Source organism: Saccopteryx bilineata, chromosome 2, assembly GCF_036850765.1.
Source record: "Saccopteryx bilineata isolate mSacBil1 chromosome 2, mSacBil1_pri_phased_curated, whole genome shotgun sequence".
In the NCBI taxonomy this organism is placed as follows: Eukaryota; Metazoa; Chordata; class Mammalia; order Chiroptera; family Emballonuridae; genus Saccopteryx; species Saccopteryx bilineata.
The window spans coordinates 36,122,427-36,146,193 of record NC_089491.1 but is presented as its reverse complement, the minus strand read 5'-3'; the positions used below and the strand labels follow the sequence as shown (position 1 = coordinate 36,146,193).

The 23,767-nt window shown below is 45.9% G+C and overlaps 1 protein-coding gene and 1 non-coding gene across 3 annotated transcripts in view; both read right to left on the bottom strand.

Moving 5' to 3' along the window:
• FBXO10 (F-box protein 10) overlaps positions 1-20,927 on the bottom strand; it is a 51,300-nt gene extending 30,373 nt beyond the window's left edge. For both annotated transcript variants that reach the window (XM_066256720.1, XM_066256721.1), the window contains exons 1-2: positions 20,827-20,927; positions 966-1,556 (exon numbers count right to left, since the gene is read on the bottom strand). In XM_066256720.1, the coding sequence (XP_066112817.1) occupies positions 966-1,550 (585 nt within the window). In that variant the 5' untranslated portion in view covers positions 1,551-1,556; positions 20,827-20,927. The remainder of the gene's footprint in view (positions 1-965; positions 1,557-20,826) is intronic.
• Positions 7,454-7,529, bottom strand: TRNAS-AGA (transfer RNA serine (anticodon AGA)). The gene has a single exon. It is a non-coding gene; the product is annotated as a tRNA-Ser (tRNA).
• Positions 20,928-23,767: the final 2,840 nt, after the last annotated feature.

Genomic DNA, 23,767 nt, shown 5'->3' with positions numbered 1-23,767 from the left:
GATACATCTACTCTTCCTACCACAGTTGTCTGTTGTGGGGACCAAATGAGGCCACAGATGGAGGGTCACCTTGATTATGAACAGAGACCCTGGATCCTAAGTCTGTCCCTTACTAAGTCTGAGACCTGGGTATGTCACTGAATGTTGTTGAGCATCTGTTTGCTCATCTATAAACCAGATGACATCTTAATAGTGGCTGTAAAATATATGCCTGGCACACAGTAACTGCATCGTAAATGACTGCTGGTGTGATATCATTACAATACTGAGAGACAATTTAGTTGTTATTGGTAGTAAGGTGGCAATATGATTTTTATTGACTAGGTACATAATCCAGGCATTGCAATCAGTTTCTAGGTGATGTAAAAGCGGTGGACTGCTCTGCCAGGAGCCGCCAACACCTCAGTACACGCCTTGCTTGGAACACAACTTGTGCTGTGTTCCTAGAAGGAATGTGTTTGGACTGGTATTTCCTGACCCTCTGACTGGAGAGAGCTCCAGTCCCCCTTGGTAAGCCCTGATCTTCCCCGACCCTCCACGGGGTGAGGCGGAAGCACTGCGATCCTTGGCCTCCCCTCTCTTTGGCTCCCTCTCTGGGCACGCTGCCATACAGTGTTCTCTGCTCTCTGTCACCACGCGGCATGCCCCAGGAACCTGGGTTTCCTACCCAGTGGCTCCACCTGTGGCTCCAGTTGACTCAGTTTGGACGGGAAGAAGGACAAAGCAATTTTGGCCTCAGGTCCAAGGCTCATTTCTTAATACAGCTTTGCCAGGAATAAAGCAGAATGATAATCTCTGTTGATCCCTATGTGTATGTCTCAACTGCTACAGAACTCAGGGGTGTGTTAGAGAAATAATGATCAAACTCTCAATTCCAACAAAAAAAGGGGTTACAAACTCAGTGAGAAGAGGACAAGGCCTGGGCCCAGGGCTGGAGAGGCCATCCGTCCGGCGTGGGGACCCACCTTGAACATGAAGGGCGAGAACCAGGCTGGCATGCAGACGAGGTTGCACAGGCGTGTGGTTGAGCAGTGCTGGTCAATGCTGGCCAGCAGGGCCACTTCGCCCAACGTCCCGTGGCCTACAATCTCCACGGGCACCTTCAGGATGATTTCCCCTTGCTCTTCGTACACCCCTGGGAACAGCACAATTCGGTCGTACAGGCTGGCCATGGCCAAGGCACTGCCCAGGCTGTCAAACTCAAGGCCCGGCCCGACACTCAGGGTACGGCGTTCCCTCCTCCGGCGAAACAGAGAAAAGCACACAGAAGACTCCAAGTCCAGGGCATTCTTGGTCCATGTCTTGGAGGCAAGGTAATGCTGCTTGAGGGCCTCCCTCCAAGACTCAGGCTCCACGTCAGGCTGGTTGGGCCAGTTGGGGTGGCGGCACTCGGAGCAGCCCAGGCACAGCTGCCGCCAGCGGGTGCTATCGAGACTGAGGATCAGTTCGCGCCAGGCCCTGCACACCAGGCAGCAGCGGCCCAGGTCAGGAAGATGCAGGTAGGCTAAGATCATGCGCCAGAGCTCCAGGGGGAGCCCGCCCATCTCCATGCTCACCTGGGAGACAAACAGAACAAAACAGGTTTCTGTTAACCCTGCTTCCAGTCCCCTCTTATAAACTATCCCCCCCCCCCCCCCGCCTTCTCTTGACCCTAGGCGTGAGCAAGTGAGCAGAGCCTAGCCAATCAGCACTCTGTCCCGGCAATCAGAGTATTTCTCCAGGACTTTTCTCCCTGGAGTCAGCAGAGAAGACTCTCTTTTCCCTTGGGTCAGATACTGTATGGGTCTGCCCCAGGAACTGCTGGAAGCCACATTCTCCACCTTACAGAGAAAACTTTGCGGTACCCGAGATAAGCAGAAATAAGGAGACATGAAAGATACAAACTGAAAAAGAGGAGGGAAAGAGTGAGCACATGTGTTATGTGTCCTGGTGGTACGGAGTCCAGATTCCTGCAGATACCCTGAAACCTTCCGTTCTTCCCTCAATTCTGCGAGGCACCTCAATGGCCTTCTACCAACTGCCCTTTGCGCTTAAGCGGGTTTGAGCTGGGTTTCTGGGACTGGTAACTACAGTCTGGACTAACCCTGAGGGAGCCGGCCTTTGGCTGTTAGGCCCCAGAGCTCTGGATGCCCTGGACTCCCAGGGAAGGGATCGCTATTTCTTCACACGAACAGGAATAAGAACAGAGGCAGTGACTGTCCATTTGCCAGGCTCTCCTCATAACCAGATCAAATAATTACCACTGTTTCCTCACATAAAGCAGTCTCAGGAAAGCCTCCTGCTGGGTCCGAGGCTGTGGGTCTGGGTCTGCCTGCCCAGTCACATGTCCCTTTGCCTTTTTCTGGAAAAATATCCTCCCTTCCTCCAGCAACTTCCACCCACACAGCCAGGTGTTGTACAACAACGCCACGCCAGCCCCTTGGCTGCAACTGACTGGACTCTGGATAGTTCCAACCGGGCCACTAAGACATTCTCCAGGGAAACAGGAGCTGTCATTCTAGAACCAGGTTGCTTCTTTCTTGATTCGAGTGGAATGAATTGCTTCTTTTCTAGGCTATAAACTCAGTTACTGGTAAACATTTTCTCGATGGGGGTGCACAATAAGCTGGTATAAAATGAGAGAGGAATAAATCAGAAACATAGAAAAAAGCAGAGAAAGGGAGAGACAAGGGGTGTCGAGTTTCTGCAGCACTCCAGCCTAGGGCTCCAGGCGATTCTCAAAGCCCAGCTTTATCCTTGCTGTTTGAATTCCATCAGCTATCTCTGTACTCTTACAATAAATTCTTTTTGCTTAAGCTGGCTTCACTGAATTTCAGTTGTTCATACCTATTTAAAGCCCTCTCATTCATGAGTGTCAGTTTCTCCACCTGAAAATAAGGGGGTTGTGTTAGAGCAACTTTCAAGTTTGAAACCCTACACAATCTCTAGACAACTAGAAACTAACAGGGAAGACTCCACAACTGACCTTAATCACATTATTAACCTCTCCAGGGCCTTGGTTTTACTTTCAACATTATGAAAATGCTGATCGTACTTGTCAGCTACCTAAGCCCTAAGAAGGCTAGAAGCACTAATGTATGATCATGTCTGCAAGAAATTCTGGACTTTCTCAAGACAGGTGTGGCTTAGATAAGTATTGGAGCCTGCGTATGTGGGTTTTTCTCCAATGATCCAGTGAGACTTTACAAAGTCCTCAGGGGCACTGGAGAAGAGCTGGTCTCTGGACTGGTAAGAATTACAAATACAGTGAGAATAGGCTCCTGACAGCTGTCACTCCCCCAGATGAACGCTATTTATGGTGGTTTCTGTGACAATGAGGTCTCCTGTGACTCACCTACTTCTTTAGCTATGTATGCTCAGGCTTTTTGAGAGAAAAATGTTCTTCTACCCCTTCTCTAACCATTCTGTAGATAAATGATCACATTTATCTGGCTTCAACTACTACTAAATTTGTGACTACAATATCTGGGCCTCCAGCCCCGACTGTCTCTTTCAGGCTCCAAACATGAACACACAGAACTGCTTGTTGGGCTATTCTACTCAGATGTCCACAGATACTAAAAACTCAGCCACATATCCAAAACTGAACCTCAACTGCCACTTCTGGCCATGACAGAACAACTGGAACTGGCTTCATTCTTCTGCCATAAACAATTACAAGGCTGGACAAACTAGAAGGCAACTGAATATATGCATTCAGGCACTGACCAGCCAGCTGCACAGAACTGTGATCTTTGAGAGATGGAAAACACAAGGGATGAGTACATGATTGCCCCAGCTTGCACCCTGAGGCACCTCCTTATTGTGGGAAAGGAGACGGAGCCCCAGCAGAGGCAGTCTCACTGAGCTGGCAGGCCTGAGCTCTGTGCTGCTGAAGCAGCTGGAACCACTGAGGCAGAGTGCCATGATGCAGCAAGCAGCACAGAGCGGGTGGGCCACTTCCTGGCTGGAAGCAACACATGCACAAGACAGGACTTCACCAGGCCTGATAGAGATCGCCTGCTATGGGGCAAACAGTGATACTACAGATCACGCAGAGCTGGGAGGCTATGGAGTTCCAGCCCAGAATATGGATGGTTTGCGCTGAGGCCCTGAAAGGATATGCCATGAGAAAAATTCAAACTGGAAGGATAAAAGCAAGTCGATGGGGTCAAAGGGTTCCACCAGTATCTTTTTTTATTTTTTTTAAGTGAGAGAAGGGGAGATAGTAAGTAACACAGACTCCCGCATGCATCTCCACAGGGATCCACCTGGCAATCCCTGTCTGGGGCTGATGCTTGAATCTATTGAGCTATTTTTAGCACCTGGGGCTGATGCACTCAGACCAACAAGATATCCTCAGTGCCTGGGGCCAATGCTCAAACCAACCAAGCCATGGGCTGCAAGAGGCGAAGAGGGAGAGAAGGCGAAGAGGGAGGGGAAGAGAAGCAGATGGTCAGTCACTTCTCCTGTGTGCCCTGACCGGGAATTGAACCCAGGATGTCTGTACACCAGGCCGACACTCTATCCACTGGGCCAACTGGCCAGGGCCTCCACCAGTATCTTAACTGCCTGCTAGAATAAAACTTAATATTCTTTAAAAAAAAAAAGACAAATAATCTAGACTCCTTCAACACGTCAGCCACAAGATAGTGCGGTGTTGACATGAGAAAAATAGAGTCCAGACCCCTCTAAGCTCAGCTGAAGATTTCTTATTATTCAAATGTCACATTCCCTGTTGGTCCATTTGGTTTTATTTACTCTATCTTTACACTAGTCCATGGGGATCCACGTGGCAATAGGGATTTCTATAACTAAGTAACACTTTAAAAAAAATGTATTCAAGTTTTGTCCTTCCTTTTTGCCACTGGGGCATCTGAGTTATGGAGTTAAAACTAACGAATGTCCCCCAGGGCCTGCACCCCTGGAGTGTGACGCCTGTGAAGGGCAGGACAGACAACATGGGAACGCATCTGGGATGGGAGAAAGCAGTCCTGAGGTACGCCTGCAGCTGTTCCCATATTTACATGCTCCTAAGAGTGTGAGAACTTGAGGTTTCTGTGTAGCACCTCCTAACAGCCCACTGGAGGTACCCACATGCCTCTGGGCCGCCTGGTGTCCCCAGCCTTAGTGGGTGAGGCAGAGGCCACCCTCTGGGGAGGTGAGTCCCACAGAACACGACTGTCAACAGCAGGCTCTGTTGCATCCCAGCCCAGCGACTTGAGGCAAACCCTGTAACCTCTCCGAGCTGATTTCCTCACCTGTAAACAGGCTAATGATGGCTGTCTTACTACACCTTATAAGGATTTTGAGAATTTCCAAAGGAAATAGAAGTCATTTATTCAAAAAACATTTGTTGACTGTCAACTATTATGCTAGGCATTGTTCCAAGTATTGACAAGAAGTAAACAAGAGAAAGCCCCTGCCTTCAGAGACAGACAATACATTTTTTAAATAACATAAACGCTATAAAGAGAAATAAGGCAGGTGGAGGGGTGTGTGCCTGTGTCCCTGTGTGCACATGCACGTGTGCTATCTTAGATACGGTTGTTAATGGAAGGTCTCTAAGGAAGTGACATTTAAACAGAGACCTGAATGACATTTATTTATTTATTTTTTATTTATTTATTTTTTTTCTTTTCTTTTTTTTCTGAAGCTGGAAACTGGGAGAGACAGTCAGACAGACCCCCGCATGCGCCCGACCGGGATCCACCCGGCACGCCCACCAGGGGCGACGCTCTGCCCACCAGGGGGCGATGCTCTGCCCCTCTGGGGGGGTCGCTCTGCCGCGACCAGAGCCACTCTAGCGCCTGGGGCAGAGGCCAAGGAGCCATCCCCAGCGCCAGGGCCATCTTTGCTCCAATGGAGCCTTGGCTGCGGGAGGGGAAGAGAGAGACAGAGAGGAAGGAGGGGGTGGGGGTGGAGAAGCAAATGGGCGCTTCTTCTATGTGCCCTGGCCGGGAATCGAACCCGGGTCCCCCGCATGCCAGGCCAATGCTCTACCGCTGAGCCAACCGGCCAGGGCCGACCTGAATGACATTTAAAGCCACAGGATAAGATGAGATCACTGGAGAGTGTGGAGAGATAAGTGCTGACCAAGTCCTTGCCAGCCTCACATCTAAAGGACATGAACTGAAAAGGACTCGCTAAGGAGAAACTGAGAGATACCCCTAGAACACTGTGCAGCAGTCTAGTCAACATAAGGCACTGGAAGTAAAGCTCTGTTTTGTTTTGCTGTCTAGATTCCCACTGCTTCTGAGAAGGTAAGTTCTCTGAGCTATTTAGCATGACGAGCATCATGGTGGGTAGGTAAGTCAAAAATAAAACCTCTAGTGACAACTATCTAGCTTACTAATGCTTTTGAGTGGATGTGCAAGGTGAGTAAAGGGGACATGAGCAGTGGCAGGATTCAGCTGGTTCACACCAGATACCTAATTTTTGTTAAGTTTGGCAAACCGGTTATTAAAATGGCACTTGTAATCAGGGTTCTCTCTAAGGTGGGCACCTGGGCAGTCGTCCAATGTAGAAATCACAAATTTACATTCCTTATTCTTTTTTAAAGTTAATCTGCACAACAGCGTATTCTAAGCACCCACAGTAATGTTCATTCAGTCCATAGGTGAAAAAATTGCAAGTGAGGATGCAAATCAAGAAGCAATATGGTCCCTGGTCAGTTGGCTCAGCGTGTGGAAGTCCTGGGTTCGATTTATGGTCAGGGCACATAGGAGAAGTGCCCATCTGCTTCTCCACCCCTCCCCTCCTCCTTCCTCTCTATCTCTCTCTTACCCTCCTGCAGCCAAGGCTCTATTGGAGCAAAGTTGGCCTGGGTGCTGAGGATGGCTTCACGGCATCTGCCTCAGGCACTAGAATGGCTCCAGCCACAACGGAGCAGTGCCCCAGATGGGCCAAGCATCACCCCCTGGTGGGCATGCAGGGTGGATACCAGTCAGGCACATGTGGGAGTCTGTCTGACTGCCTCCCCACTTCTAACTTCAGAAAAATACAAAAAAAATAAAAATAAAAATAAATAAAAAGAAGCAATATGGAAATATCTTAAATAACAGTTTTATTGTTTTCTGTCTGGTATTATTTAATATTTCTTTATTAATATTTTAAAACTCTTTATTATAACATAGTTTTGTGTACCTCTATTGGTTTCTTTTTTTTTGCATTTTTCTGAAGCTGGAAACAGGGAGAGACAGTCAGACAGACTCCCGCATGCGCCCGACTGGGATCCACCCGGCACGCCCACCAGGGGCGATGCTCTGCCCACCAGGGGGCATGCCCTGCCCATCCTGGGCGTCGCCATGTTGCGACCAGAGCCACTCTAGCGCCTGGGGCAGAGGCCACAGAGCCATCCCCAGCGCCCGGGCCATCTTTGCTCCAATGGAGCCTTGGCTGCAGGAGGGGAAGGGAGAGACAGAGAGGAAGGCGCGGCGGAGGGGTGGAGAAGCAAATGGGCGCTTCTCCTGTGTGTCCTGGCCGGGAATCGAACCCGGGTCCTCCGCACTCTAGGCCGACGCTCTACCGCTGAGCCAACCGGCCAGGGCTCTTTATTGTTTTTATTTAAGTATTAAATGCATGAAATAATAAACTACCTTTCTCTCTCTCTCTTTTTTTTTTTTTTTTTTGTATTTTTCTGAAGCTAGAAACAGGGAGAGACAGTCAGACAGACTCCCACATGCGCCCGACCGGGATCCACCTGGCACGCCCACCAGGGGCGATGCTCTGCCTACCAGGGGGCGATGCTCTGCCACGACCAGAGCCACTCTAGGGCCTGGGGCAGAGGCCAAGGAGCCATCCCCAGCGCCAGGGCCATCTTTGCTCCAATGGAGCCTTGGCTGCGGGAGGGGAAGAGAGAGACAGAGAGGAAGGTGCGGCGGAGGGGTGGAGAAGCAAATGGGCGCTTCTCCTATGTGCCCTGGCCGGGAATCGAACCCGGATCCCCCGCACGCCAGGCCGACGCTCTACCGCTGAGCCAACCGACCAGGGCCTTAACTACCTTTCAGTATACATTTTTTTAATACTTAACATGGTCATTAGGGCAGAGAACCGGTTGTTAAATTATTTGAATCCCACCACTGGACATGAGGAAGTGCCACATTACATGTGACAAGTGAAAGAGCATATTCAGATGCAGAGTGGGCAGGGGACACTGCCTGAATACCTACTATGAGGAAACCCACTATGACCAAGTAGACACATTCTCTGCCCTCAAAGAGCTTATTATTTTATATATGTATATAATATACTTTATTATCTGTCTCCCCTGAGTATAAGGTAAGCTCCTGAACGGGAGCAACACTGTATCACTGCTTTGCATTATGCCTAGAGCTATGCCTGGCTCTAGGTATACAGGAGATGCTCCATATATATTTATTGAGTGAATGAATCACCATCATTATCTGGAGTATCAGTAGAACTGAGACTATTCAAACTATTCGCTACAGAATCCCTACTGTCTCACAGATCCCCATGGAATAAAAAAAAAAAAAGAAGTAAATAAAATGCTAGTATGTAGTCAACACTTGCTATGTACAAGGCCGTGCTGAACACTGTTAGGGAATCAGGCATCAGATAAAGACTCCACCCTCAAGTCTGGTAGGGGACAAAGACATCTTTATCAAAAAAGTTCCCGCCCCAACAAAACAAAAACAAAAAAATCCAAAACCACAGTATAAAGGAAAAAGTGCTTAGTGCCTTAAAAGAGGGAAAGACCTTGTTTAAAGAATAAAAATGTGACCTCCAGCTAGGGAAATGAGCCAATAAAAATAGGAGGCAACAAAAACAGCAGCAGATAATAAGACAATATTGGAAGGGCACAAAATATTACATACTCCTCCTGTCTTATTTCACTTTGTTCTCTCAATATCTCTGCAAAGGCTTATGACTCAGAATGCTGTTCCCAGGACCTGAGAGTTGGTTAGAAATGCCAACTCTTGGGCACCATCCTGAATTGGCATTTCAATAAGATAACCAGGGAACTCATTGTCCTGTATGTTGAGAAGCACTTATTTAAAGTATTATTGTCTTCATGTTACAGATGAAGAAACAGCCTGAGGGAACTTATGTGACAAATGACTTATCCCAACTCATTCTGCTAAAGAGCAGCGGCCCCCTCCTGAAGTCAGGCCCGATCCTAAAGACTGGGTTTTCAGCCACTTAGGTTTACGCAACTCTTCATGGAAGAGTTGGCATCAGAGTTGGACTCTGAGCTATGGGTAAGAATGGGGCCTGAGAATGGAGGAAAGGGGAATGCAGGCAGAGGAAGAGTGGCAGCAAAGCCCCGGGGAAGGAAACATCCAGCCAGGTTTAGGACACAGGAGAAGGCTCAGCCTGGCTCCTGGAGTCTGAACGGCTCAGGGAGCCAGGCCAGCTGGATGAGTTCACAGAGTTTTCATTAACGTGGGGGCAGTGGGGAGCAGCTCAAAGGCCCTACCCCAGGCTGAAATGTCCCAGGCAAAAGAGACCCAACGGGTTTCTTGTTGGGGCTCTGCTTCTCCCTCACTGGGCAATCTTGAGGGCAGGGGACTTAATAATTCTGCTTTCATGTCCCATGTTCATATAATGAAGAAAATGCAGCCTGACCAGGCGGTGGCGCAGTGGATAGAACATCGGACTGGGACTCAGAGGACCCAGGTTCAAAACCCCGAGATTGCTGGCTTGAGCATGGGATCATAGACATGACCCCATGGTCACTGGTTTGAGCCCAAAGGTCACTGGCTTGAGCCCAAGGTCACTGGCTTGAGCAAGGGGTCACTCACTCTGCTGTAGCAAGAGCACATATGAGAAAGTAATCAATGAACAACTAAGGAGCAGCAATGAAGAATTGATGCTTCTCATCTCTGTCCCTATCTGTCCCTCTCTCTGTCTCTCTCACTGTCTCTGTCACAAAAAAAATAAAGAAAGAAAGAAAATGCACTTACTTTCTACCTAGGAGAGGCCATATCAATGACAAAGTGGCAGGAACTTTGTTCTTAATAAAAAATTAGGTAAGGGGTAAAAAGTATCTAGGATAGCTCAGAACTCTGTTTACATTGACCTGGAATGCTGAGGACGCTGGTTCAAAACCCTGGTCAAGGCACATATGGAGTTGATGCTTCCTGCTCCTCCCCCCTTTCTCTCTCTCTCCTTTCTACAATAAATACATAAAATATTTGGGAAAAAAAGAACTCTATTTAGTACTGAGAAAGGGATAAATGAAAAAAAAAAGGGATAAGTGATTATTTTCTCCCCACATTACAAAGCATACCAAACTCCAGTGTAGATAACTATACCCTGTATTACTGGTAATTAAGCAACTGTAATGGAATAATGATTTTCAATCTTTCCTCAAATCAAAGTAAATCTCCCTAAAGTTTTGTGGATTTTCATTTAAAAATACAGAGTAAAATATCGTGAACCATGAAAGAGCCCTGTATACATACACACCTACACACAGTATTAGAAATGAGACAAAACTTAAAACTTTGAAGATGACAAATATCTCAGCTGGGCTTTTCATCATTTCTTCATACCTCAGCTCTCTTCAGCCAGACGACTCACCAGCTGTTTTTTATTTTCAGCTTTGAAATTTGATGATATATACCAGAACACTGTGTTCTGATGCACATATGGTGCTTTCTGAGTGTGGCTGGGAGCCGTCAGGGCCCCCTCGGTCTCTCCCTCCTTCAGTGCACTGCCCGTTCGTTCACTGTGCGTCACCAAGGATGAGAGCGCACTGGGTTGGGAATCCCGAGACCTGGATTTCAGTCCTGATATAATACTAATTAATTAGCAGGTGACCTTGAGGGGGCAGGGAAAGGTGTGATGCGGGCTTGCTAAATACCAGGTACTTTTTTTTTTAATTTTTCTGAAGTGATAAGTGGGGAGGCAGAGAGACAGACTCCTGCATGCGCCCCACTGGGATCCACCCGGCAAGCCCACTAGGGGACGATGCTCTGCCCATCTGGGGTATTGCTCTATTGCAACGGGAGCCATTCTAGTGCCTGAGGTGGAGGCCATGAAGCTGTCCTCAGTGCCTGGGCCAACTTTGCTCCAATGGAGCCTTGGCTGCGGGAGGGGAAGAGAGAGACAGAGAAAGGAGAGGGGGAAGGGTGGAAAAGCAGATGGGCGCTTCTCCTGTGTGCCCTGACCAGGAATTGAACCTGAGACATCCACACACTGGGCTGATGCTCTACCACTGAGCCAACTGGCCAAGGCACAGGTACTTTTTATATATCATCTCAATGAGCATTTACAACAACCCAGGAAGTAGTAGTCTTAGCCCCAATTCCAGGAATAAACAGTTACTCCCATCTTTCATTTAGTTAGTAAGCAGCACAGCTGAGGTTCTTAACCTGGACTGAATTCACAGCCCCTGTACAGGATCCTCATGAGCCTAGTAACTGGCTGTTCTTGGGTCTGATGTGCATCTCTGGTCCAGTCAGTTCTGGCTATTAGGGGGTAAGGATAGAGCAAGATTTCCTGGTAGAAATCAAAACTGTGTGGGGCTTTATCTGCATGAACAGGAGTTGTGGATATAGAAGTTTCTCTTAAAAAGGGCTATGAGACTAGCAAGCACAACAGCTGACATGTTGAATACACTTCCACATGCCAGAGAACCCGTACACTAGCTCTCTCACCTCTGCTACTGTGAACCACCAACATGTCCTCAGTCAGCAAAGCCGAAGTGCCCAGTGGTTGGTGGGCAATAGAACTGTTTGACCAGATTCTTCCTTCTCTTTCAGTGGGCTCATAAATACGTGATGTCTCCTTTTTTTTTTTTTCTTATACAAATTAACTGAGTTACAGTAATTCCAACTACAACCTCTCTAACCCTCTTCTTTGCATCACTCGTCCAGTCACTACTCAGTGTAACGGACTGTGGTAGCTATAACCTTCATCTGCCTGGCACACCTTCCCTCTTCTGGTTCTTTAGAGGAACTCCGCTCCCATTCCATTCAGTCCTGGTGGGGCTGTCATTCATAGTGCCTCAGGGGCCCAGCACACGAGATGGACACTTGACACAAAGTAGCCGACAGAGCATCCCAGCCCCCATGCCAGGATGGGGACAACTCAGAAGAGTTCATCTGAGGAATGAAGTAAATTTAGACAAGCAAGGTTGATCCTTGGGAGAGATGGAGACAGACAGACACACACACACCCTCAAAAATATTTTTGAGCCCCTAGATCAGTTATGTAGTTTTACAAGCCAACAGATTTTCTTTCCAAAGTTAAGAGTCTAAGCTCATCACTTGCAACCAAAAGAGTCCTGAAAAATGGACATAGTTTTCTCAAGTGAATTCTTTGCTCTCTGACTTTTTACTCCCTCATCACATTTGTTCCATCTGCAGGCCCTTAAATGACCCTAATCAAAGCTGCTACAGCGCACTGCAACCAGTCTGCCACAAAGGAATAAGCGGGTTCCAACAGTCTAAGGTCCCTGTGCTGTCCAAAAGAAGAGTAGGGATACTTATCACCTCTAACTTTGTCAACTTTAGTTAAATTAAAATTTCAGGGGTAACCATTAAAGAAGAGAAAGTGCATAACACCTAAACTAGTAGAAGGGGGAAAAAAACCTGAATGATTAAAAATAACCCAAAAGGCCCTGGCCGGTTGGCTCAGTGGTAGAGCGTCAGCCTGGCGTGCAGGAGTCCCAGGTTTGATTCCCGGCCAGGCACACAGGAGAAATACCCATCTGCTTCTCCACCCCTCCCCCTCTCCTTCCTCTCTGTCTCTCTCTTCCCCTCCCGCAGCCAAGGTTCCACTGGAGCAAAGTTGGCCTGGGTGCTGAGGATGGCTCTGTGGCCTCTGCCTCAGGCACTAGAATGGCTCTGGATGCAACAAAGCGACGCCCCAGATGGGCAGAGCATCGCCCCCTGGTGGGCATGCCGGGTGGATCCCGGTTGGGCGCATGCGGGAGTCTGTCTGACTGCCTCCCCGTTTCCAACTTCAGAAAAATACAAAAAAATAAATAAATAAAATAATCCAAAAGGCATAACCTGTGGTGGCACGGTGGATAAAACATTGACCTGGAACGCTGAGGTTGCCAGTTAGAAACCCTGGGCTTGCCTGGTCAAGGCACATATGGGAGTTGATGCTTCCTGCTCCTCCTCCCTTCTCTCTCTCTCTCTCTCTCTCTCAAAATGAATAAATAAAATCTAAAACAAAGTTATATTACCCTTAAAAAAAAGTAACCCAAAAGAAGGGAAGAAAGAGCTAAAATGAAATGAAGAACTGGGAAGATAAATACATGGGGAGCATAAAATATAAAGACACTTATACTTAAATATGTCAGTGGCCATATTAACTAAACAGGGACTAAATATTTCAGGTAACAAAAACAGGCTATAAAAATACAAAATCTGGCCCTGGCCAATTGGCTCAGTGGTAGAGTGTCGGCTGGTGTGTGGATGTCTCAGGTTTGATTCCTGGCCAGGCCACACAGGAGAGGCACCAATCTGCTTCTCCACCCTTCCCCCCTTCTTCCTCTCTCTCTCTTCCCCTCCTGCAGCAAGGCTCCATTGGAGCAAAGCTGGCCTGGGTGTTGAGGATGACTCCATGGCCTCTGCCTCAGGCACTAGAATGGTTTCCGTTGCAACAGAGCAATGCCCCTTAGAGGGCATGCCGGGTGGATCCCAGTTCAGTTGGGTGCATGCGGGAGTCTATCTCTCTGCCTCCCTGCTTCTCAATTCAGAAAAATACAAAAAAGAAAAAAAATCCAATTAGATGCTCTTTCTTTTATTTAAAAATTATTTTTATTTATTCATTTTTGTAGAGGAGACAGAGAGAGAGAGAGAGAGAGAGAGAGAGAGAGAATGAATGAATGGAGGGAAGAGCAGAAAGCATTAACTCCGATATATGCCTTGACCGGGCAAGCCCAGGGTTTTGAACTGGCAACCTCAGCGTTCCAGGTCGATGCTTGATCCACTGCATCACCACAGGTCAGGCTAGATGCTGTTTCTGTATCTAAAATATAGATACAGAAAAGATGAAACTGAAGGGGTAGGAAAAGACATACCTTGCATAGATTAACAAAACAAAAAGATGGTGTAACTGTATTAGATAAAAAGAGTTTAAGGCAAAAAAGTTATTTTACTAGGGATAAAGGGCAGCTTCAGAATGATAAATAGGTTAATTCACCAGGAAAGAGTAACAGCTTTATATTACTATGCACTTGATAATAGGGTTCAAAGATACAAAGCAAAAAATTAAAAGATGAAATAGACAAATTCATAGTCATACTTGGATATTTTAACACATTTCTCTCTATAATACCTAGAAGAGGTAAGAAAAATCACTAAGGATAAAGAAGATTTGAATATCTTTAATAAACTTAATCATTACACAGAACACTGAATTCTAGTTATAGAATATATAACACTTTCAAGCATATGTAGTCATTTATAGAAACTGGCCATAAACAGAGCCCAAACAGAAATTTCAGTAAATTTTAGAGGATTAAAATTACACAAAGCAAGCTCATTGAACACAATAAATTAATAAAATATAACAAGAAAATACTCTTTAAAAAACACATTTCTGCCTGACCAGGCGGTGGCGCAGTGGATAGAGCATCAGATTGGGATGCAGAGGACCTAGGTTCAAGACCCCGAGGTCGCTAGCTTGAGCACGAGCTCATCTGGTTTAAGCAAAAGCCCACCAGCTTGGACCCAAGGTCGCTGGCTCCAGCAAGGGGTTACTCAGTCTGCTGAAGGCCCGCGGTCAAGGCACATATGAGAAAGCAATCAATGAACAACTAAGGTGTTGCAACACGCAATGAAAAACTAATAATTGATGCTTCTCATCTCTCTCCGTTCCTGTCTGTCTGTCCCTGTCTATCCCTCTCTCTGACTCACTTTCTGTCTCTGTAATAAATAAATAAATATTAAAAAAAACAACAAAAAACACATTTCTAAGAAACCTATGAGTCAAAGGAGAAATCACAATGGAAATTAGAAAATATTTAGAAATAAATGACTAAAAGACCACATATCAAAACTTGTGAGCTCCCACTAACCAGTATTTGGAGAAAAGTGTGTGGCCTTAAATGAAAAAAATAAAAATAAAAAGCATCAAAATTAATGAACTAGGGAGCTATTTAAAAAATTTAGGAAAAAAAAAAAAAAGCCTGACCTGTGGTGGCACAGTGGATAAAGCATCGACCTGGAATGCTGAGGTCGCCGGTTTGAAACTCTGGGCTTGCCCGGTCAAGGCACATATGGGAGTTGATGCTTCCTGTTCCTCCCTCCACTTCTCTCACTCTCTCTCCCTCATCTCTCTAAAAATGAATAAATAAAAAAATTAAATTAAACAGTAGTAACATTTTTTAAAAAATCAGAAAAAACAAAAATAAACTATACCCAAGAAAAGTAGAATGAAAAAAATAAAGGAAAGACAGAACTGAATGAAACAAAATTAATATGATGGAGAGCATCAACAAGAACAAAAGCTGATTCTTTGACTAGAAGCTCTACTGCAACTGATGAAGGAAAAAGGGAGAAAGAATAAAAAATGAATTACAGTGAAATGGGGGTTATCTTTACAGATGTTTTGGACATTAAGTGAATAATAAGAAAATATAAACAAACTTATATAAATAAATTTGAAGCCCTAAAAGGGACAAATTCCTAGAAAGATATTATTTACTAAAACTAAGAAGACAAATTTTAACTACCCTAGAACCATTAAGAGCATTGAATCTGTAATGAAACAAAAATGTAAAAAAAACTTCCAGACCCAGGTGGCTTCATCACTGAGTCCTTGCAAACATTCAAGGGACAAAAGGGGATTTAAAATGGGTGGCGGAAGACGAAGCCAGTGGGTATTAGTTAGATCTGAAGCAGCAGCAAAATCTGTAGTTTGTCCCACTAACCCTCCTCTTATAAGTTTTCCCAGAAATTGTGACCAGCCAGAATCCTAGAGAAGTTGTATCTGGATGAGCAAACTTGAGATAAAAAGGGAATGAATTCAAATGGACTGCAGAGGACACTATTGGTACCTCACCTGGCTCCTCTTTCCTGGCGAGCACATCCATGCCCCAGAAAGAAGTTTCAGCTGCTAACACCTAGCCTGGTTATACCCCTCTCCCTTCTCCATCCACCCTGCTTCCTGCATTCTCATTTTCCTGAGCACTTCTCCCAGTGAACCACTTACAGAAGAACACCCATTTCAGGTGCTGCTTCTACAGAATAAGATCTAACATACCACCATTTAACAGGGTGAGAAGAGAGTCACAGGTAGGAAAGGATACTTCTAAAACATGCAACTGACTAGGGACCACTAACCAAAATATATCAAAACTCCAAAATTCAAACCACAAGAGATACCATTATATTGATACAATGAGAATGGTTAAAAAATTTAAACTAGTTGGCAATACCAACTAGTTGCAAGGAAGTGAAGCAACTGGAATTCTTATATTCCACTGGCCAGAAAGTAAACTGGTACAGTCAGGAAACTGGCATTATCTGGCAAAGCAATTCCACTTTGACATAATAACCTGGAGAAACTTGTTCACATTCACAAGAGAAAATGTCTAAGGATGTTGTTGGCTGCACTGTTCTTGGCAGTCAGAAACTATCAGCAACACGGGTGCACATCAACTACAGGATGAATAAATACATCGTGACATATTCGTATCATGCAACACTGTGGGCAATAAAACTAAGTGCAGTCATCACACTGATGGACCTCACAAACAAGCTGAGCAAAAGCAGCAAACACAAAATGCACACACAATGATTCTGTATGTATGAAGTTTAAAAACTAGTGAAAATAAACTATATTGTTTAGGGATGTAAATATAGGTGACAAAACTACAAAGAAAAGCAAAAAATAATTATCACAAAGGTCAGGATAGTTGTTTCTTCTTGGAATGGGAGGTTACTGAATATTGGCAATGTTCTATTTCTTGACATGGGCAGTGATTACATGCTTATTTCCCTTAGAATTGTTAAACTGTACATTTGTGGGTTTTTTCCTTGCAGGCATTCTTGTTATATCTCACATTTTAAAAGTGTAAAAACAAAGACAATGAAATAAACATACTGATTATTGTTTGACTCTTAGAAAAGTTGAGGGAACTGAAAATCCTTTTTTTTTTTTTTTTTTTTTGACAGACAGAGAGAGAGTCAGAGAGAGGGACAGACAGACAGGAAGGAAGAGTGAAAATCCTTTATTTTTAAGTTAAAACCTTGTCCCCCAAATATCTAACAGGGTACATGCCAAGTAAATTTTCAATAATGCCTACTTCTCTTAGGAGTCTAGGTGGAGAAACAGCCTCCTGGAAACAGATCCATGCTTTGCCAAGAGTCATCAGAGGACCCCTCTTACATTTGAAAAGTAAGGTGAGTAGGCATCCCAAGTCCTAGGGAAGTTATCTTGTTGAAGGCTGTCATTCCTGAGAATCTTTTGTAGGCAGAATCTGGGGGAAGTAGAATCAACTTGCCAATAAATATCTTGGATTATGGTTAAGAAGAAAAGGGATTGAGCATCCAACCAAAAAAGGTTTCAAAATGGGATGAACCTGACCAAGACTGCTAGCAGGAAAAGTCCATGTATGCCTCCAAAGAGAACTCACCAGGAGCCTGGGAGAACCCAGCTTGGTAACAGGCTCATCACACAGCCCAGAGTGCAGTGCTCTGGGGAGAATGGCTAAGCACATGAGCTAGACTGAAAAAGCTCTAACCTTGGAACCTGAGCATGGGATCAAGCTTGTAGGAACCTGGTCCAGCAAGGGCATTGAGCAGCCGTGACCACACATCCTTGGACCACTAAGGACAGCTCTTCAAGACTGATACCATATACCTGTGTCAGAAATAAGTGTGGTTGGATTGTTCAAACTCTACAGTTCTCACTCCTCTGGAGAATGAAAGTAAGATTGTCGGCCTAGCGTGCGGAGGACCCGGGTTCGATTCCCGGCCAGGGCACACAGGAGAAGCGCACATTTGCTTCTCCACCCCTCCGCCGCGCTTTCCTCTCTGTCTCTCTCTTCCCCTCCCGCAGCAGAGGCTCCATTGGAGCAAAGATGGCCCAGACGCTGGGGATGGCTCTGTGGCTTCTGCCCCAGGCGCTAGAGTGGCTCTGGTCGCAACATGGCGACGCCCCGGAGGGGCAGAGCATCGCCCCATGGTGGGCGTGCCGGGTGGATCCCGGTCGGGCGTATGCGGGAGTCTATCTGACTGTCTCTCCCTGTTTCCAGCTTCAGAAAAATGCAAAAAAAGAAAAAAAAAAAAGAAAGTAAGACTGATTTCTTTGTACTGTTTAAGCCCCCAGGGTGCTTGGAATTACTAATAAGGGCATTAAAGTATTTGGGAGATTACTTGTAAAAATAAAGAAATAAGTGACTGCATTAGAACACAATTGGTGAAATGAGACACACAGGTTAAACATTTAAAATGAAATACACAAAATCTGAATCATATGTCTATCTACCTTTATGGAAAGAATATCATATGTTTAAGTAGGAAACAAATACACTGCTAACAACAGGAAGAGGGTAATGAGAGAAATAAGCAGGAATTTCAAACAAAGCCTGTGAAAGATGACTTAAGAGAAGATTCATTCATTAAGACAAAGTGAAAGAACAAATGCTCCTTGTACTACCATCTATTACTAGGCAGCTGAGACATGTAAAAGGAACTTGTTTCTTTTTCATCTTCCTTGAAAAGTATCTCAGGATGTGAAATCCTTCCGACCTCTGAGAGCCCTGGCTGGTTCCCTGTCTACACCTCTCAGAGCTCCACCGGTCTGCCCCTTACATTTCCCTCATAGACTCCAAGATCCATAAGCCAGCGTCAACATATGTTTTCATCTTTATTTCTACTTAGTCCCACTCTTCTTGGCCCTGACACCCATGCATGTTTGTTAAAGGAAAGAAGGAAGAAGGCCGGGAAGGAGAAGTTTGACTACCACTGAAAAAAAACAACCCACCACCAGAAAACTGAAACCCACAGTGGACTGAGGACTGCTTGACCGAGTTATTACTTAACAGCTACTTGTGCTATCATAAAAGTATATAATTCATCAGATAACCATGGAAACCAGAATGAAGGCATTATGGTGAGGGTGGCTCTTTTCAGAAATGTAAAAACAATTGAAGACCTGAAACCAGAAAGACTAAGAAATCCAACTGCTCCAAGTCAGAAGAAAATCCTTTCCTAAAAGCCCTGATAAAGCAGCATTTTCTTCAGTGTCTAAATTTAAAAGCTCACCTGGCTTCAGCAAAGGCTCTGGGACTGCTGGGACTGATTCTGAAACAATTCATGCCTCTCTGTGTGCTTCTGTCCCTTGAGGCCAGCTGCTATGAGGCAAGCTCACAGGGAGCTGAAACATGTTGTTATAAAATGTACTGAGAACCAGCAGAGGAATGGATATATATATATATATATATATATATACATACACACACACACACCATACACACACACACATATACATATCATACACACACACATATATATTTCGTATATATAATACATCTATATTATTCTCCGGCTCCTACTAGGTATACAAGCACACATAGTAGGTGCTCCAAAAATACTTGTTGATTAAATGAAAAATTAGGTTCGAATTCAGGGAAAGCACAGTGTCTGGTAAACAGTGTACGTTCTTTCCACCATGCTGTGTCTATATTCTTTCAGGTCCTGAGAAAATCCAAGTCCCATTTTCTTTCTGAGTTCAGCCTCTTCATTTGCAAAAGTTGACAGTTTGACTAGACGGTTTCCCAGGCATCTTCCAGCTCTGACAGGCAATCTCTGTACGGTGCTTTTTTTGGTGGTAGCACAGGCCTGGCACTTTTTTCCCCCTCAGAGGGAATCTGATACCCATCTGCTTGAGTACATTAATGTTCCCATCCTGCCTGACTCCTTTGATAGGAACAACAGGTTCACATGCCAACTGTAAAGAGAACCAAAGGGACCCAGAAAGAGAAAGGGGGAAAGGGTTTCACTTGGACCCTTTCTTAGGAAACCAAAACAGTACTCCCTTAAGGACTAAATATACAGAAACTGTGATTGTTCTAAACACCCCTCACGTGAAATTACTAATTTAATAATACTTATATTCATAGCACTCTCTTTGAGCACTTCTGTGCCTGATACTGTGCTAAACCTTTTAAACTTAATTCTCACAGCAACTTCATGAGCTAAGTACTATTATTATCTGCTTTTAACAAATGAGAGTTCTACATGGTTCAAGGCCACAGCTAGGAAGCGGCAGAATAGAACTTGAACCCAGGTCTGCCTCCAGAGAATTCTGGCTCTTCAATGGCTTTTTGTTCTTCACTGTAGTCCTATGAGGGAGGCCGAGCAGGTGTCATCACCTTTACTTTAAAAATGGAGAAACCGAGTCTCAAAGAGGCTTGCGATTTGCACAAAAGACAGAAGACAATTAATAAGGTGGCTGGGCCAGACACTCGCTCCTGCTTTCCTAGGTGATGGCTCTTCCCATCCCAAGACTGTTTCTTCCCCTTCGACTGCATTTACACACTCGCAAAACCTCAGGGCTGAAGGCAACCGCGGAGATTTACCTTCCCCGCGCGGTCGTTTTACACGGGGGGAAATCAAGGCACAACTCTTCTTCCGCACGGCTGAGCATCCAGGTGTCCGCAGAGTGCAAGAGCGCCGCGCCGCGTGCGGCCTGCGGGCACCCCCGCCGCCCACTTCAGGGCCAGATGCTCTCCCTCCGTCGGGACCCGGAGGCCGCCCCGGGCCGGGAGCCTTGGGAAGCGCTCAGGTTTCCCGGAGCAGCCCCAGGCTCCCGAGCCCCTCCCCCCGGGCCACCCCCTGTTCCGGGCCGGGGGCATCCCGAGGATGCGGATGGAGTAAGTTCTCCCGCAGCCTCCGCGGGCCGACCGTCTCTTACCTGGTCGGGAGCTCCCGAGGGCGCTCGCCCACGCAGTCCCGGCTGCGGGCACCGCAGCCGCAGTGGAGCGCGGAGGAGCGGGGCTGGCGGACTCGCCGCGAGCCCCGCCCGGGGGCGGACAGATGCCGGTGCGGGGCGGGCGCCGCCACGTGACGCGCGAGGCGGGGGATGCCGGGAGCAGCGAACCAGCGGCGGGGTCCAGTTCCTAGACCACCGCGGCGGAAAAGCAACCCAGAGGATCTGGGAGGGACGACGGAGACTGGAGGGGCACGCTTGGGGCTTCAGATCCTCCGAAATCGAGCTTGTAGGAGGACGATCAAGGCTGGTAGTGTGCGGCCCCAGACGGGGCAGAAATAGAAGCGGTGGGCGGAAATTGCAGGGAGGCTTCTGGGGCCAGGATAAAGAACATTCTTCCAATCACCGGAGTTGTTTATAGCTAGATTGTTTCAGCTGGTGGTAAGCAACTTGTAGGCGTGCTCTTAGGGGCTGGGTTCATTCATTCGACAGACTGACCACTGGCTATGAAGCACACAATACACTGGGAGTATAGATAAAAGTATTATAGGTACAGCGATTAGCACAGTGCCTGCCACGTAGTAAATGGTAGTTGTTGCTGCTGTTGTTATTATGGGCACAACCGTGAACAAAGCTGAACTAATTCTTGTCCTCTTGAAGTTAATTCTCAAGTGGAGAAGGTAGTCATTAATCAGATACCATTTAAATATGTACTTTAAATTATGGTAAGTGCACTGAAGGAACCCTGATTTAAAATTAGGGGGCAAGGTGGTCAGGAACCTCTCACAGAAAGGTAAGGATTTAACCAGATGGAAGAGAGGAGAGGAAAGCCAGTGCGAAGACTCGAAGACTCCGGTGGGGTAGGGCAGGGCAGAAGAAAGAAGACTGTTTTTGGTTAAATGGAAAATATCTAGTTTGTCAGAAACGTATTGGGTTAAGGAGAGAACAGTATAAGTGAAGTTAGCGAGGTAGTTAGGAGCTAGATCATGCAGCACTTAGCAGGCCATGATAAGGATTTTAAATTTTTATATGAAAGGAAGCCATTGAATAGGTGGAGAATGTTGGTGATTTGATACCTTTTTTTAATTTATTTTTTTTATTTTTTTAAGTATGCCAGCTATTGAGTAGAACAGACAAAGCTAAGAGGAGGCAGAGAGATTGGTTAAGACTCGGACTGGAGTTACAGTGGTGAAGATGGAAATAAATGGATTAGAGAAAATTTTTTGAGGTAGTCAAATTTGGCTTGATACGGGATATTTGGGGGATTCACAGACTTCTAGCTTAATCTACTCACTGGGCCCAAGGGTGTGCTGTTCACTGAAATGGTTAACTATTGTAGGGGAACGAACGAACGTATTAGGAGGTAGAGGGAGATTAAGAACTCACTTTTGCCCTTGCTAAATTTAAGATGCCCGTGTGTCATTCAAATGAAGCGTTGAAGAAGGCAATTGGATATAGACTTCTAGATTTTAGGAGAGAATGTCAGCCTCAGAAATCTAACTTGAGATTGCTGTGAACAAGAAATTATTGCACCAGACCGAGGTTTGTAATAGCTGACACCTGTGGTCCCATTGACCTGTCAGTCTCTGGTTCTACAGAAGTGTATTCTATGAAAATGTAGTCCATATATTACTATCTTGAGTGCTGCTGGTTACCATGCAGCTGTTCTCTTTTGTAAATTGGGGGAAGGACCATCCTAAGCCCAAAACCAACAGTTTATTTTAAACAAAGACACAAGGCTGTACACACAGTAGCCAGATATAGTAGGAAGATCTGACAGGTTGGTCAGATCAAAACAGGTTATGGTTTATACTACAATGAGTTTGATGATTTACCTTTTTACTGATGACTGGCAAAGCAATGATATTTAATCCTTTAAAAAATACCCACTGTGTGAAACTGGCAGTCTAGATTATTGACTATCTGTCAATAATCAATCAAAAGCCTGAATTTCTGGATTTCTGCCAGCCAATTTATCATTTTGGTATGTCTATAAAATAGCTAAGCCTTTTAAAGGAGTGCAACAGCACGTTTCTATAAGAGCATGCTTTTTAAAATTTATTGATTTTAGAGAAAGAGACAGAACATCGACCTGTTCCTGTAGATGTTCTGACGGGATCTAACCAGCAACCTTTACATGTCAGGATGATGCTAACCAACTGAGCTATCTGGCCAGGGCCATGCTGTCTTTCTTATTAGTGGTACAACCATCACTTGCCAAATGGAAAATGGGATTTTATATGTAAGTAGTTGGATATAAAAATATCATTTGCAAACTGCAGTTGAGCCTTCTCTTTCTGCCCTCACCTCTGCTGTTCATGCTTCTACCCTCCCACTTGCTGTGGATTTTTTTTTTTTTTTGTATTTTTCTGAAGCTGGAAACAGGGAGAGACAGTCAGACAGACTCCCACATGCGCCCGACCGGGATCCACCCGGCATGCCCACCATGGGGCGACGCTCTGCCCACCAGGGGGCGATGCTCTGCCCATCTTGGGCATCGCCATGTTGCGACCAGAGCCACTCTAGCGCCTGAGGCAGAGGCCACAGAGCCATCCCCAGCGCCCGGGCCATCTTTGCTCCAATGGAGCCTTGGCTGCAGGAAGGGAAGAGAGAGACAGAGAGGAAAGCGTGGCGGAGGGGTGGAGAAGCAAATGGACGCTTCTCCTGTGTGCCCTGGCCGGGAATCGAACCCGGGTCCTCCGCAAGCTAGGCCGACGCTCTACCGCTGAGCCAACCGGCCAGGGCCTGCTGTGGATTTTTCCCCTCCATTAAACAAGAGCCAACTCGCTCGTCTTTGCATCCTGGCACGCAGTTGATATTTATTGAGAAACAAATGAGCAAACATACATAATTCTCTACAGCTATGTGAACTTTATTTACTTTGCTTTATAGAAAAGTGAGACTCAAAGTGATTTGTCCAGGGTCA